Source organism: Ciconia boyciana, chromosome 7 (genome assembly GCF_034638445.1).
Source record: "Ciconia boyciana chromosome 7, ASM3463844v1, whole genome shotgun sequence".
Lineage (NCBI taxonomy): Eukaryota > Metazoa > Chordata > Aves > Ciconiiformes > Ciconiidae > Ciconia > Ciconia boyciana.
The window spans coordinates 491,969-508,348 of NC_132940.1; the positions used below are offsets into that span (position 1 = coordinate 491,969).

The following is a 16,380-nucleotide window of genomic DNA, read 5'->3' on the forward strand; positions in this document are numbered from 1 at the left end:
TCTTTTCAGTTGTCATAAAGATTTTCATCTAGTAATTGTGCCTGTGGGCTGACTGGGACTCATGCTGAAAACACAACTTCTGCTCTCACACTAAAAAGTTTCAGAAGTTAAGCTACTCTCAGCACCACGCATCAACCGCACTGATGTCCTTATAGCAAATTATCTTTTGACCCTCACAAATATGATCTGGTAAAAGTTCTGTGAGGCAATTATATGCTTTTTGGCTCTCTAGTGAAATACTGTTTTGGGTTTTCTTTTGTGGAAAACATTATTTAAAATCCTTCAGTGCGGAACTATTTTTCTAACAGCCAGTAGCGACAAGGCATAAAGCCGAACCATAAGGTCTGGATCTTTGCCGTCCTAGAACAGTTACACAGACTGCAGCATTCAGACACGGGGCTCTTGGCTTGCATCACGACGGAGGCAAGAACTACAGCTTCAAAAGAAAGCATCTTCCTCTGAGCTCCACAGTTCGGTGGCCCGAAAGGAACCTGCGAAGGGATGCAGGCATACGAAGGAGACTCAGTGAGAAGTGGAGGATGTGTGAAGTCAGAGCCAGTGGGGTGAGGAGAAGGGACCCTTGACTGTAAGGAGAGCAGGCGGTGGAGATGGGCGGTGGAGGTGGTGGGATGGGCAATGGAGAACCGAGGCAAGTACAGTCACGGGGAAAAAAGAAAGTGAGGTAGTGAGAAGACATTCTTCCAGCCTGTCTTTTTTGTACGTCGAGATCCAGGTTGCTTTCTGCACAGCATATCATAGTGAATCCGCCTTATACTTTAAAAACTGGAGACTCAGTAATAAGGTCTGGCCTAAAGAGCTTTTTTCTGTAACGTTTCCAAAAGCCTCTAGGACTGGTGGAGCCATGTTGCCGTTATCAACAGCTTTTTTTTTTTTTTTGAGAAAGAAAGGTTAATGTAGAAAAGCTCTGCCCAGTGCCAAGCTTTTCCTCACAATTGAATGTACTGAAAGTTTGTAATATCAGCAGTTTCTCTTTGCTCTTAATCCAGACCTTGTCGTACAGGATGGGCTAAGATCCATTTGCCAAAAGAGTAAAGGTATGCAGTTAGAAACTGTCAGCAATCCTGACTTGGGCCAAAACTGAAGAACTGAATGTCCGTCTCAATAGTCAGGACTTATAAGGGATGCCTTGTAGAAGCAGAAGAGGTGACAGTCAAAGGCAGAAAGCTGTTTGTTCAAAGCAGCGCACAGCTACGCTGTGTGAGAGGAAAGCCCAGCCATCCCCAGTGCGAATGATGTGCCTTTTGCATTAAAGGGCTAGCAGAACTAAGGATCATGTTTTGTCTTTAGCAAAAGGAGGCATTTTCATCTAAAATGTCACAGTGCAATACAGTTAGGGTATTTGCACCACCCTTCACTGAAATATGTACACCCTGAGACTATGTTCATAGCTAGAAAAGCAAGAACGGATTTTCTCTGCATACACCGAGGACTCAGTGCTTCCACTCAGGTATCGCCAAAGAAACTGCACGAGTGCGCTGACCTGCACTAGATCTTAGCTCTTGGAAGTGACCCGATCGGGGATGCTTTTATCTGTAACAAATGGACCAAACAAACCAAGAAACAGATTATAGGAAAATATTCAAAGTAAAGACAAAACAAAAGGAAAAGAAGTAGTGAAAGAAAGTGACAAAGTGTTATTTGAAAGCACAGCGCTATGCTGACAATAAACTGAGAATTCTCAAAGGGAAAAATTAAAAAAACCGAAACAGATTACACAAGTATTTGTATCCATCCTTCCAGGACAGTAGAAGAAAGCATTTGCCTGTGTGGGAAATCCAGTCAACAAGGCCAGAAACCAATGAATTAAGTGTTCAGCATTTCATCATTTCAGCTACTAAAAATGACAAGATATCAGGACTGAGCGTACTCTGCATTGAGCAAAACCAGCGAGACTGGGAGACAGACACTGGAGAAGCCTCAGCTGACATTATCAAAAGCCGACTTAATTCAGGATACACCCCTGAAGGCAGGGAAACACGGCGCAAGGCGCCAGTAGCGCAGCAGGAAATGAGAGACCAGGCACCTCACTGCCAGTCGTGGGGGAGCACGCACAGCCGTCGGGGGATCCAGGGGTGCAACATCTGCCGCAGGGAAGCAGCCCCTGTTCAGCAGCAGCCGATGGCGGCGGGGGTCCCCCGCCCCACCCATCCCCGGGTTCCCCGCGGCCGCTGCTGCCAGGGCAGGTGAGGTGCCGCGGAGCGGAGAGCGCGGGGCCTTCGGGGAGCGCGTGCTGCCCACCTGGGCTCCGCGGGCGAAGGCCAGAGCCGACGCCTCTGCCTGCGCGGTCACGCTGCGGAGAGCCCTAACGCTGCTCAGGAGGTTCCCGCGGGAGCAGCGCTGCGCTGAGAGCTTGTGCTGCGGGCAGGCGTCGCTCACAAACGTGGTCAAGAACACAGAGTTTGTGCTTTCCCTGCTCGCGTTGCCCTGAATCCTCAATTCCTCCCGAATCGCTCAGAACTGGTTACTGCAAAGCTTTGCAGTCAAATCACTTGATAATGAATTGTTATTCGTTCAAAATGTATTAGAGGAGAATCTGAATTGCACTTCAGAGTTTGACTGTCCTAATGTCTCCTGCTGATTAATGGAACTGCTTGAATAAGTGATTTTAATGGACTGTTTCGTTTGGCATTGACTCAGAACATTTTATGGAGCTTAACATCATTGAATAAAAAGTGGGGAACAGACATGTCAACAAAATTTTACTTGTTCATATGAAGATGAAACATTCAATTTTTCATTTTTATTTTTTGATATTTATTTGATAAGTAGAATTATATTTTAAAACCTCGGAATTTGGATTCGAATTAAAAAATTAGGAAGAATAGAAAAAATAATTTAAAATGTCAAAACGAAGCATTTCAAAGACTTCTGAAACGTGGGTTCAGGCTTTCTTAGGCTAAAAGAATTTTGATCAGTGACATGGTTTTTGAAAGTATTTAGTCAATCCAAAGTGCATTTACAATACTCTTTGATGGACAAATTTTATGTAGCTCTGCTACAGTAAAATTGCAGAATATGGCTTATATTAATATACTTAAATTAACCTTCCATATAGTCAATATACATGGATGAATATATCATGTCAGCAATATTCTTCTAAGCATCATACATTTATCATATCCGTACAGAAACACCATATCTGCACATTTAAATAAAGTAATTGGGTATGTAATTGGCAGTGGTTAACAGCAGCCATTTTTATGTGCTTGTAGCAGTTTTAATATGAGCAGATGGATGCACTCATACATTGGAGGAGATGAATAAAGCAAAGGGTGCTAAAATTTGCAGTCAGAGCATAAAGCAGAATTTGTGCCAGTATTGCTAACCTAGGGCACATAAATCCCAGAAGATTGGCTTGAAGCGCCATGGTTTGTAAACTGCATTTTTCAGACTAAAATAAAGAAATGTGCAGGTTTTTTTGCATTAGTGATCTGATTTTCTTCTTCAGTCTGCAAGGATATTTTTTCTTTCATAACCACAAATAGAGTTATTCTTTCATTTAAAAAATGACTTCAAGAGCAGGTACTCGTTTTTGAAAGTACCCTTTTGAACCCAAAATTCTTGGGCACTGAGAGAGCATTCAAGACATTATCGTTATATACACGCCTGGCTCTCAAATTTGTCGCTATGGGCCACTGCCAGAGACAGGACCTGAGCTCGGTGGGCTTCAGCTTGCATCTCTGTGACTGGTCTTATCTATACACGCATTGTGTCCTTGCTATGCTTCAAATCCCAGGAACCTCCCGTTTATAAAGGACAAATACTACAGTTGAAATCCCTCCCTTCACAGGTGCCCTTTGTAGAGCTGTCAGTGTAGGTACACTTGGAGCAAGAAAACAGAACTTTTCATGTGTGCAAGCCATGCTGTTCTCTTGGAGATGCTAACAACGATGTCCAGAAAATTGCTGCTGCCTCATATTTTTTCAGAATTTCATACCAGAATCCTGAACTGTCCATGGTCTCACAATCAGTTTACTTCTTTGCCTAGCAAAGGGAAAACCCAGCTCCTTTTTCCAAAAGAATGCGTGTCTTTCGCAAGGAATCTTTCGCTGCAGCTATCAGTGTCGCTAGGAAATGAAAACTTACAGCAAGATGCAGGAAAATGTTATTTATTATATCACCTGAACTCTATAGGCCCAGTCACTTGAGACACAAACAAAATGAACATTTCTGTCACTTTTTAAAAAACAAGTAGTTAAACTAGTGGAAAATGAGGAGATGTATGTCTGACACTGAAGAAAACCCATTTTGTAACCCACTTCACCCTACCTTTTAAGAATTCTTTCTGTAGCAGCTTTCTTGTCACAGTGCTTGTACATATGAAGGAGCTGTTTCCAAGCAAACTACTGCAGCTAAAAAGTGCAAGAGCTATTCAGCACTAACTTTCTTCACCTGGTTGCTCTTCTTTAAATACACCTACAGGTGACTTTGGTTAGTGCCCTTCCAAAGCAGAAGTTGGTGCAGAATGGCTAGTCTGAGTGATTGCTGATGTAGACATGACACAAAAAGTTCTGCTCAGTAGAGAAGATGTTTCCTGCTTCTAACAAAGACTGAACGTTGGTGGGCCAGGTGCAAGAAACTCCTGGTTTTTAGCAGTTGCATCCTTTAATGACAATTACAGTTCAGCAAATGTGACTCCTAGCGGTTTGTATAAAAGCTGAGTTTTTTCTATCCAGTTTCATTTCCAGAAGGAAATCTGGATAACCGACTCATGTCGACTCTCTCCTGCTTCTTTGCCAGTGGCACTGTCAGCTGACACCTGGGCTGGGATTTGCCTACCACACCTCTACGAGTGTCAGCGTTAGGCACTTAGCCTAAGCTCGATGGCTGCTCCCCTCCCTGTAACAAGCACAGGCTCATCCAAGGTTCCTCCCTTTTCGAGACAGGCACCTAAAGCAAACGGGAGGGATTGCCTTCTGGAAGTCCTTCCGCATTTCTGCGTTGACCTTAGGGGTCTAGTGACTAAATTAGGCACTTAATCCTTAGAGGGGTAAAAGTAGGTGAAATGAATTAATTAATGTTTTGGATTAAAAAAATTATAGTGGGGAAATATACTACATTGCATAAATTGGAAAAAGGCTATCCCATGGGACTAATGTACGCAAATAGGGTATAAATATGTTGTAAATTTCAGATATCTGTCAGTGAAATTATTATAAGCATGACGCTGACTACCGTCTGTCAAGTCATTCAACTAAAATGTGTTAAAGCCTCCAGTGAAAGTGAAAGCATCATGCTTTCCCCAATTCCCCAGTCCAACTGGTGCAAGCAGACCTTCCTCCAAGCTCCAGCAGTGTTAATGAGATCCCGCACAGTTACAAGGGTCTGCAAATACAGATGAGACTGCAGACCATCGCTGTTGCTTTGAGGCTTCAGATTCCCTGAAGTTTTAGGATAAAGAAAGAAACTTACCTGTTCAAATCACGATGTATGATCGGTTGTGTGAGGTTGTGGAGGTACTCCATGCCTTTGGCAACATCTACAGCAATGATTAATTTAGACTGCATATCAAGAGTTCTATATTTTGAAAAAAAAATAAAAATTACTCAAAGTTAATAAACAGACAAGAATTACCTGTAAATTATTTTTATCTGTAAATCATGGAACCTTTAGAATTGTTTTAAATACAAAATAGTGTTATATAATCTATGTAATGTAAATGTATATAATGCAAGATAATGACTAAATAACAATTTTGTGATTTCTTATTAATTTCCTTTGTACACCCAATAATCTGAATCAAAGCTAAAATTTTTCTGGTGTGTTCCTTTCTCTATTTTACACTGAAATGAATAACATTTACATCAGCATAGGTTTACTAGTCATCCGAATTCTGTACCAGAAGCCCAAGTAGAGAACGAGTGGAATACCTCTTCTGTTCATGAAGCAGGGAGAAGAGCGATCCTCCAGAAATATACTGAGTGACTATAGCAAACTGACTTGGGTCATCTAAGCAAGCTCCCACAAACTGGATGACACAGGGATGATTCAGTCGGCAGAGAATGGAAACTTCACGGCAGAACATGTCCACATCAGATTTGGAGCAGTAGGTATTGGCTCGATAGCTTAGAATTTACATGAGAGAAAACAGTAAGGCAAAAATATAATGAAATATGGGGTTTTTTAATGCTTCAAACTCGGTCATTAACCAAACAAGATGGAAAAGTCTGATAAACTTACCGTTTGATTGCGACAATTTTATTTCTGCATCGTCCCTTATATACTTTTCCGAAAGACCCTAAAATGGTTGAAAATAAATAAGCACAAAGATATTTATTATGAACATCAGACATTTAAAACTGATGCATTCTTATTTCTGGTACCTGAGCCGATAATCTCATGGAACTCTATTTCAGAGAGCTGAAGATGGAAATGTGATGGTAAACCAGCACGGAGGAGGAGAACATCTGCCTTTTCTGCAAAAGAAAACACTTATCCTATTTGTAAAATGCAGGGTCATGGGAAGGACAGAATATAAGTATTTAACTTCACAAAACCATTGCACAGTACAAGCTAATTTTCCTCCTGTAAATTGGTTGACTGGTGATCCTATTCCCTTTTCTTTCAGTAACCACAGTAAACCCCAATAACAGACAAATACTTGCAATGCTACAGTTGCCTTGGGCTTTCTTGGCTTTAAAATCTTATCAGTGATGACCACTGTCCCATAAGCATATTCTGCCTGTATTATGTCATGGTTGTGTAAAATTCTCTATACTGAGAATTAGTTCCAAGGAGCCCTGCTGTCCTGGAGATGGCTGAACACCGGCCTGCCCATGGGAAGGGGTGAAGGAATTCCTTGCTTTGCTTTGCTTGCGTGCGCGGCTTTTGCTTTCCCTGTTAAACTGTCTTTATCTCAACCCACGAGTTTTCTTACTTTTGCTCTTCCAATTCTCTCCCCCGTCCCACCGGGGGGAGTGAGCGAGCGGCTGGGTGGGGCTTAGTTCCCGGCTGGGTCTAAACCACGACAAGGTGTTTCAGATTAACACCAATTATATTTGGACAGAATTTTTCTTGTAAAGATAACCCAGGCATTTTACAGTGGAATTCAATATGATATTTTTTTGCATTCATGGAGATGTGTATATTTCATTAGTACTAATTCACAAGCACATCCTTTTCTCCAAAGAAATAAAAATAAGTATATTTTTTAAAGTAAATGAAAATAAGATAAATACATGAATTATCATGATGCTGAGCAACAAAGCTAAGTATATGGTTTCCTAGAATTATCCTAGGGGATATAGCTGCTGCTTATGCACATCATTAAATCTCTGAACAATGACAATTCCAGGAATAATGAATCTTGCGTAGTATGTTTAGGCTGACAAACACCTTGGGTAAAAAGACCATAAAAGTTCAAGTTTTCCCCTGCCATTGAGAATACCTTTAGTCATGCTTTTAATCTTTCCTAGAGGGGATGGAACTGACACATAGGAACCATCTGAAATAAAAGAACAGAATGAATTTTATGGAATTCAAAGACAGTATAAGCATCTGTACTGATAAATTAATGAGGCAATGTTTGCTGAAAGAATGAAAAATAAAGGGGTGAAAATACACATCAGCACACAAACACATATGATTGTGATGTTATATTGCTGCGTTCTTGAAAGTAATTTGTATATAGCTTCACTAAACGATGTAGAACGATACTGACTTTCACTGGTGGTAAAGAAGGCCAACGTAGCCTTGTGTATCGGCTAGATTCTGTAAAGGAACCCAGGTCAGACTGACAGATTCTGACAATTGGGCTGCAAGCGTATTGCACTAAAAGACCTCAGCTTTCTCCATGTACCACAAATTTCATCTCTTGTTTTTCTGCTTAAGTGGGAGCCGAGTTCTTTTAACAATCAGCATTAAAAAACCTGTCTGGGTGTGTTAATTGCTTGCCAAAGTCATTTTCCAATACATGCATAAACTTAGTCCCCTAAAGATTTACATACACTTGGGGTATACTAAACCCAAACCTGGAACAGGTCAAACTGCTCTGCAGAGCTGGAAGCGTAGGAAGCGGATCGATGCTGCTGCTGGCGGTAGGGCTCCTCCTGTTTCCATGGCAGGAGGAGTCAATGACCTGGACAAGCCGCAGCACGCACTCACCCTCTCTGTAGACAGCGTTCTGAACGCGCTGCAAAATGTTCTGTTTATCAACTGCTTGTGTTTGTTAACATTCTTCTTGCCATTTGTCATTTAGTTGCCAATACAAATGAGTATTTTTGTAGCAAAAAGGGTAATTAATTTTTCCCAAGGGGGAATTAGATATCCAAAGATGTTAAAAAATATGAAGGGGACTGAGTGTAGAAATATACCGAATGTCAGTAATCAAAGAAACGTCAGAGCTAAACAACACAAAGAGAATGGCTAAACAAGGTATTAAGGATGTAAAAAGGTATGAGTAGTGATTACTAGGGATTGATCTTCAACTCACAGCTTTTAGCTTTTCTCTCTCGTGAGTAATGCAAAGTGACAACTCTGTTTTAAGATAAAGGAAGAATTTGGACATAAACGGAGAGTACCTGGAAAATGGGGATTCTCATGGCACTAATTTTCTTTGTGCCAGACAGAATTGATCCAAAGCTCCCTGACATCCGTGGAACATTCCCAGAGACTTCAGCGGTCTTTGGATCAGACCCTTCAGTTAGAGACTAAAGTGATTTCTCAGACCATACCTCCTCCAGGTTGTGAGTATTCATTACAGGGTGATTCATCTTGAGGTCTCTTATAATGCTTCAGAAGGGTCACAATGGCATCATGACCTAAGAAAGAAAGAGGAAATATAAGGATTTGCAGGTAAACACAATAGTCTTTTTAATTGATTTATATAAAATCAGGGGATTTAAAAAAAAATGTACAATGTGCCTATAAAACATGTAAACGGTGATATAGTGGTGCTAATCTGCAACATACTATGATTCTTAACCACAGAAATACAGGGAAATACCTGCCAATAAAAACAAGCATGTTATTTCCATGAGTCCACCTAACCCTAAGATGCAGTATATGGCAATGGAAAAAACCCTGCTACAGAAATCCTAGCTGACAATAGTCTTCAGTAGGCCTTACAAGGACAACCAGTGCCTGAAAATATTTCAGCTCTGGTGTCCTAAACTGGACAAAATTTGTACACTATATTGCTGTAGACAGTTGCTATACTCGTTATTCTCCTCTGCAAGGAACCAGAAGAATGCAGTGTATGCACAGCATGCTCACGCTCTCGGATGTTTGATGCACAAAGTTCTGCTTGGCAATGTTCAAAATTCTTTTCTAAACCTTTCAAAGATGAGTTTTCCCTCAGTAATTTCATACAGAGTATTTTGGCAATATCAGATTTTTGAAAGACCTTTGAAATCCATAGATTTACTATGTTACAGTCATTCTCGTAATAAATGGTACTGCAATGCTTTTGGAGGAGGGGGAATTCCCAGAATCCTCCAACTTTAACTGATATTTTCCCCCCATCCCCTAGCAAACCTATGGGAAAGAAGAGCATTTTCGAGTTCTTGCTTTGTGCTCACTGTAACGGCTGGGCTCAGCACTGCTTATGCGCACAGCCAGGCCGATAGGAAATGCTCCTGTTTGCTGCTTACAAAGATGAGAGCAGACAAGAAGAGGAGGAAAAGATACGCATTTGTGCTGAGGTCATGATGCTTGGATCATGTACCAAATGCTACCTATCATTTCCTGCTTCTTCAGTTGCAAAGTTTGTTGGCATTTCTTTAAGGACGTTTTTCACTAATGCCCTAATGAGTACAAACTTTTTGGCTTACAATAAGCCAGGGAAAGACCTGTAAGCCCACAAGGTATGGAAAGGTTGTTTGCTAGGTCTTCTAGGGTCCTGCAAAAAACTTACAACTCCAACTCTTAAGGGTGCTAGAGGAAACAGATGAGGCAGAAGCTTTTTTTGCTGACTCTCATCTTGTTATCAGAAGCTACCTTCTACAGGAAAGAAGTCCTGCTGAGTCACTAGGCTGCCAGGGACATGAGCTCACACCAGAGTGTCAGCATAACGGAACAATTCTCTAAAACACAGGAATTTAAATCAAGGACAGATTTTTACAGACAGCAGCTTTCTGGACATCCAACCTCAGAGGATGCTTGAACTAAACGTTTGAAGTGTTATCACTTAAATTAACATAAATGTTAACCCAAAGAAGATGGTCACTTCTTTACAAAAGCAATGAAGAGACTACTTAAATAGCCTTCCACAGTCCATAGGGGTGGAATGGCCATGCCAGGAAGAATAAACTGAAGGGTATCCTACATAAATACATGGCTCTCAAACACCAATGAAATCCACAAATGCATGTGAACATCAAAAACATTTTCAGGAAGAAATAAATCTTTTTATTTGCATGGACTCAAAAACAGGACAGAAAACTGACACATTGCTGTACGTATAGGACAGTAGAACAGGAACCATGGAAAATGCCTTGCTTTGATCCGTATTTGCAAGAATTTGAGATTACTGACTCTGATTCATCGCTCATTGCAATGCCTCCTTCAATAATAAAATTAAAACTCGTCATGCACATACCAGAGGGAGAAACAGCCTTTTCTGAACAGGCTGTATGTTTTCTATTTTAGCAGCAAAATAGAAATACTCCTGTCCTTGAGTTTGTGTTGAATTAAATGGATGTTTAACAGAGAATCTGAGAAGGTAAAGAAAAGGGCTGTTTTTTATACCCCTTCGTGCCAGGAACTGGAAAGCAGATGGCGAGAGCTCTTAGTCTACAGGGACTGAGGGGTTATTTTGTACTGTTCTCTCCTTCCTGTACTGTTCTTATGGATTTTGTAGCAGAAACTAGAAAATTGAAATACCTTTCTCATAAGCCCACATCAAACAGGTCTGCTCATCCTTTTCTCCACTGGACCTGCTGGGATCACAAGCTACCAGGTTCATATCAGCTCCATTATCCAGTAGAAACTGTACAAGTCGAATATGACCATGGTAGCAAGCACAGTGTAATCCTAGAACATCAGAAGCATGGTAAGCACAACTGCCAGAACATCATGATAGGACTTGCAGCAACAACTATAAAGCACAAATTGGTTTCCTCAATAAAGGAATATATTATCAAAAAAATACCTGAGGCAATAGGTGAAGATAAAATATTAACCCTGCAAGAAGCAATCTATTGCCTGCTACACAACATGTCAGCATTTACTCTACCACCCGCAAATCACATTTAACAACTTTGTACGTGAGGAAAGGCAAGTAGAAACAAAGAAGGCTCTTTTCTTCATTGCTTGTAGTAGGGACACGGAGGCGTGCAGCCCTTCAGACACTATATCCTATATGCCCAGACCCTAGCAGAATAATACTTGGGCCCAATTCTTAAAACTGCTTAGAAGCCTAACTATAGGAGAATCAGTTTACATCAGGTTTTGTTACTCATATACAAGCTAACGAGCCTGACACATCCTCACTGAACTCTTATCACTTCTATGCCTGCCTGCAAACATATATCAAAAAAGTTGAGATCTGTCTGAAAGGTAATTGGATGCTGATCATCGAATTATGGGAATTACCCTGGAAATCCTGACTGCGTATATGGCTTCCAAATTTTTTGGTGCTGGTATATGCATTCATACACAATAAGTATGATGGTGTTACCTGTATGTCCATCTCTTCCCTGGTGATTGATGCTTACAACGTTCTGGTCAAGAAGAAATTTTACAAGTTCTATGTTCTTTCCATAGGTGCACGCACTGCAAAAATAAAGGGAAAAGTGAATGCTATAGTCCATAAAAGGACAAACACTTTGGGTAGCCAAAAAATTAAAAAGAACTACACAGAGATAAAAATGTAATAATATAAAGGATCTTTAGAAATGTGCAAATGCATGATTAATCCACCAAAGCATGTTCATTTCTGTCATTTCAGAAACATTCCAATTATTCTTGTATAAATTAATTTTGCGCCGCTATGCAAAATTAATACAGTCTGTTTTGCAAAGTGCCTCTTAAATAACACTTTACAAACTTACAGCATCATGACCAAACTGTGTTCTGCCACCTCATTTCTAATTTAGAATATCTAGGCTCCAGCAGGTTTCTAGGCAGAACAGGCTCTCAACTCAGCTTCCAAACTGGACAGAAAGAGAAACTGTTGTTCATAGAGATGTTGATGAACCTGATGCCTTTCCTACCTTTCTCTCTCTTGCTTGCTCTCTCTCTCCCCATTCACTCTCTGGTTCTACCTCTTACTTCATGTCCTCTCCTGTATCTCAAGATACAAACTTAACATCCATGTCGAGCTCACTGCTTTGTTCCTCATCTGGCTGTTGGCGAGACATTTGTTATTTTGGGTATTGTATGGCATGCATGTGTAAGTGGAATTCTATTGATAATGGCGTTTTAAACATCTCACCTGTGGAAAGCTGTTTCACTGAATATATTTTCTTTAGTGAGACTTTCTGTTCCTGAGAGCTGAATTATTTCCTTGACAACTTCAAACTTTCCATTGTAACACGCACTGAAGACGAAGTCAGTAAAGAGTTGTTAACAACACCAGCTTTCTAACTAGGCCCAAACCATGTAAAACAGAGCTTCTCCACGTGACTCACAGATGTAAAGGTGTGTCTCCATAGATATTCACCACATGGGGTTGAACTTCGAAGCTGCTCTGGAGTAAGAACTTTACAATTTCATGGTGTCCAAATCGACAGCAGAAATGCAGAGGAACGTGATCTTCATTGTCCTGAGCATTCACTGCCATTTGACGCAGAAAGACATCAAAGAAAGCATTTTATACTTAGGTGCTTTGGATATTTAGTAATGCTTTATGTATTGTGCATATACGTTATGAAACTGCTAAAATGTTTATGGTCCTATTTTTTTAAAATTGAAATTTCTGTGAGCTTTCATATATCAAAACTACGTTACTCAGTGTCATCTGTAGTACACCGTCAAGACGATTTTTTGGACTTGGGGTATAACTGCTTTCTTCCAGAAGCAGATGTATCGAATGTTTTGATGTAGCTTTCCATGAATGAATCACAAGTTATAAATGACCCTTAGAAAGAGCAATTGCTGTCAGGATATTACAATGTGAAGCAAAAGTAAGATACATGGTTACTATATGTAAGAAAGCAATCCACTGAGTTATTCCAAATGCATGGAACAATAGTTATATTGTATAATGTATATAATGTAATTAATATACAATATTATTTACAAATACTAGGAAGAAACATACTTCCTTGTTGCTCTTAGGAAAGGAAAAGCCAGTTGGTTTTAAGGTTTATGTTAGCTTCCTTGAGTAGCAGGATCAAGGATTCTTGATATAGTTATACAGTGACAAAAAAGAAAATTTAAAAAAATAAAGGAGACACAGTAAGGATATCTATTTCATAGCCACTATTAAAATATAAATATATAAAAGGCAAGAAAGGAAGAGGAGAATTCATTCAAACGTCTGGATTACCAATGTTTTCATTTTGCTCGATGTCTCTTTTCACCTGCAAGGATGACTATGTATGTGCTTCACATATTTAAAAGGATGGGAGTATCCTTTGACAGAACATGAAACTATAGAAAAGAATGGGCAGAATTGGAGACATAGTATATTATTGTTGGGTGGGAATGGTATTTATCTCTGTTGGTTCAATATAATTTCACATGGAAAACAAACAACGTACGATACAAAGGTCTTCTTCTGTTTAAGAGATTTGCCCTTCCAGTGCTTTATGTCACAAAATCATGCATTGTGTATGTTGCACACAACTTATAAAAATATATCCAATGAAAGTACTTTTTCTAAATTTCTGAAGACCGATTCTTGTACCCTTCTACCTGCAAAAACAGTTGCTTTAATCAACACACAACAGTATAAGATTAAAAGCAAAAGAAAACTGAAACTAATTCATTCTAAATACCTCTCAAATAAGCATATTTGCGCAAAGGATTTGAATTTGATGTGATTTCTTAAACTCCTGGCTGGCTCATATTCTCAGACATTTTGGGTGAAATAGTAGGGTTGCTGTAGGATAGACAATATTAGCAAGCAATGAGGGAATTTTAAAAAAATTCATTGATTCAATTGATTCAATGTCAGTAAGACCAAGATTCTTTCTTGAAGATTTGGGTGCCAGTTCAGCAAAGCACTTGGAAACCTATCAGTAACTGGTCCGTTAGATCAAAATGTTGTTTCAGTTAGCATGCAGAAGCAGATTCACATTTCTGAAACCATCTAATTTTGACTGCTGTTGTTTTAGTATAGCAAATATTAATACTACACACTTTTTATCATGAACTTCTATTTAAAAATGATTCTGTAATAGAACAACATAAACCCAACAATTCTTGAGAATAGCTATTATCAAGTGAGCAGTGTGAGACTATGGCTGCATGTGTACTAACAACATAAATAGGACTGGGAACACCCCTGGCACTGAGGCCAAGATCACCGAACTGCTGGTACCTACCAACAGCATCAAACTGTTTCAAGGTCAGTTGCGTGCAACCTGTCTGCTGGGGAGCCGTCCCTGGCAGATCCTTGACCCACAGGTGGGAACTGTTTGAGACTGCCAGTTATCCTGGACCACATCCATGCCAGGGAGCCTTCTCTCTGCTTACAGGATAGGCAGTTGCATTCCAGCACCTGCGAACCTTCTTAGGCACACCCAAAATGGGGATGGATATACCTTATATGTCTCTCTCTTTATCTGTCTAGTAGGAAGGAAGGAAGAAATTGGACAAGGCTCTAGGCAGAATTCTCCATTGGTGCAGAGACATACAAGTCCTGTTTTCACTATCCAAAGAAGATCTTTATTCCATTTTAAAAGAGAGCATGCATTTCTTTCTACGGTTAAAGATAGAACAACCATAACTGGTTGATACCATAACTGACAGAATTGACAAATCCAGCCTACTTTGTACAACATTTAGGTCTTGATTCAGTCTAGCACCAGATCTTTGAGACAGTTTACAAGACATTAATAGGCTACTAAGGAATAATCTGTCTATTACAGGTGTCCAAACTTGTACTATGCAGGCTTTTAAGCACAACATTGACAAACGTCTCTCCGGAACAATTCTTTCCTATAGCTGAGCCTCCTTGGGACAAAGGGTAAACCACACACATTCTGAGGTTCTGTTTTCTTTTGATTTTCTGTGAGTATAAGGAACAATGAAAACTAAAATAAATCCCTGTTTAAAAACCTTTCTGAAGTAATGCTGAATGCCCACAGAAATGGACAGTCCTTTAAAATGAGCTGAGCTTACAACTTCACTGATGTCTAGTGACAGATAGTTCCAAAGATGAATTATGTTTCAGGCCAAAAAAGAGAAAAAAAAGGAATTCCTGTAACTTATATTAAGCTTGTGGCCCACAAATTTCATTAACTGCCCCCACTAACCTTCCTAGCAGTCTTATATTAAAAGGAGTAAAGAAAAGTAAACTGTTTTATTTCTCTATTCTAAAATAATTCTTCACTTTATAGATTCATGTGACATGTTAGCCTTTATTTTTTCTTATGATGTGGTACCAGACACAGATTCATTCTGAAGTGCAATAAATAAGGGGGGAATAAATGTCAAAGTTTTACAATAATAAATGTCAGCATTTTAGAATATGTACCCACGGAATGGCCTGAATGGACATCAGGGGGCTCAGGGCCATGAGCTTCTACAACACAAGGTGTAAGATGGAGAAAGGAAGGAAACGTATATCTTCTCCTTTGTTTATGCAGTTGGAAATGATGTCAAATACTTGCAAGCCATTTCCTTTGCCCCTGGAAGGATATCTAACTACAACATGGGATGATGGGTTTTGTTGTAATTGATAGCTTTTTGATTTCTAAATGAAACATGACAGGTAAACTGGAATACTGTCTTAAAAAGAAGGAGAATTTCAGAGTCAAAACAAAACAAAATCAGTCAAAACCACTTTAGAGTTATGGCAGAAAAGTACATCATATTGATTCAGGAAATACTAAAGAAGAGTATAGCAGAGTTCTTCAAATTGAGATTTTAAAGTATTTTTATATTAAATTGAGGATAGATAGTACAACTGTCATGGCAGTCAGAGACTGAAAATTCAGGTTGCCTTACGAGTAAACAGTAAAAATGAGCAAATGCTAACTTCTTGTCTGGAACACAATGGAGTACTGTAGAAATTATTCTTAGGACTGAGACATTATGTAGGTAGAAAGTAACAGGTGAAACCATTTCAGTAAGTAAAAGGATAAAAAAGACAATGCAAGTCTGTTTTAAAAAAACAAGGGAAATTTCCCAAGTCCCAGTGAATTATATCTGTTTAATATGCAGAGAAGCATGACTGAACGTGCCTGGATTTTTAATATCAAACTCTGTTTTAAAATTTAAAGTTTATTGTATTTATCAGAGGTGACAATG

The 16,380-nt window shown here is 39.6% G+C and overlaps 1 protein-coding gene across 1 annotated transcript in view; it reads right to left on the bottom strand.

Annotated features, from left to right (window-relative positions):
* The window catches only part of TNNI3K (TNNI3 interacting kinase), a 97,006-nt gene that overhangs the window by 52,239 nt on the left and 28,387 nt on the right, over positions 1 to 16,380 (bottom strand). Inside the window, exons 8-17 of the mRNA XM_072867333.1 lie at positions 12,591 to 12,735; positions 12,395 to 12,499; positions 11,639 to 11,733; positions 10,843 to 10,992; positions 8,694 to 8,780; positions 7,409 to 7,465; positions 6,345 to 6,437; positions 6,202 to 6,259; positions 5,892 to 6,086; positions 5,434 to 5,538 (exon numbers count right to left, since the gene is read on the bottom strand). Coding sequence (XP_072723434.1) covers positions 5,434 to 5,538; positions 5,892 to 6,086; positions 6,202 to 6,259; positions 6,345 to 6,437; positions 7,409 to 7,465; positions 8,694 to 8,780; positions 10,843 to 10,992; positions 11,639 to 11,733; positions 12,395 to 12,499; positions 12,591 to 12,735 — 1,090 coding nt within the window. The remainder of the gene's footprint in view (positions 1 to 5,433; positions 5,539 to 5,891; positions 6,087 to 6,201; positions 6,260 to 6,344; positions 6,438 to 7,408; positions 7,466 to 8,693; positions 8,781 to 10,842; positions 10,993 to 11,638; positions 11,734 to 12,394; positions 12,500 to 12,590; positions 12,736 to 16,380) is intronic.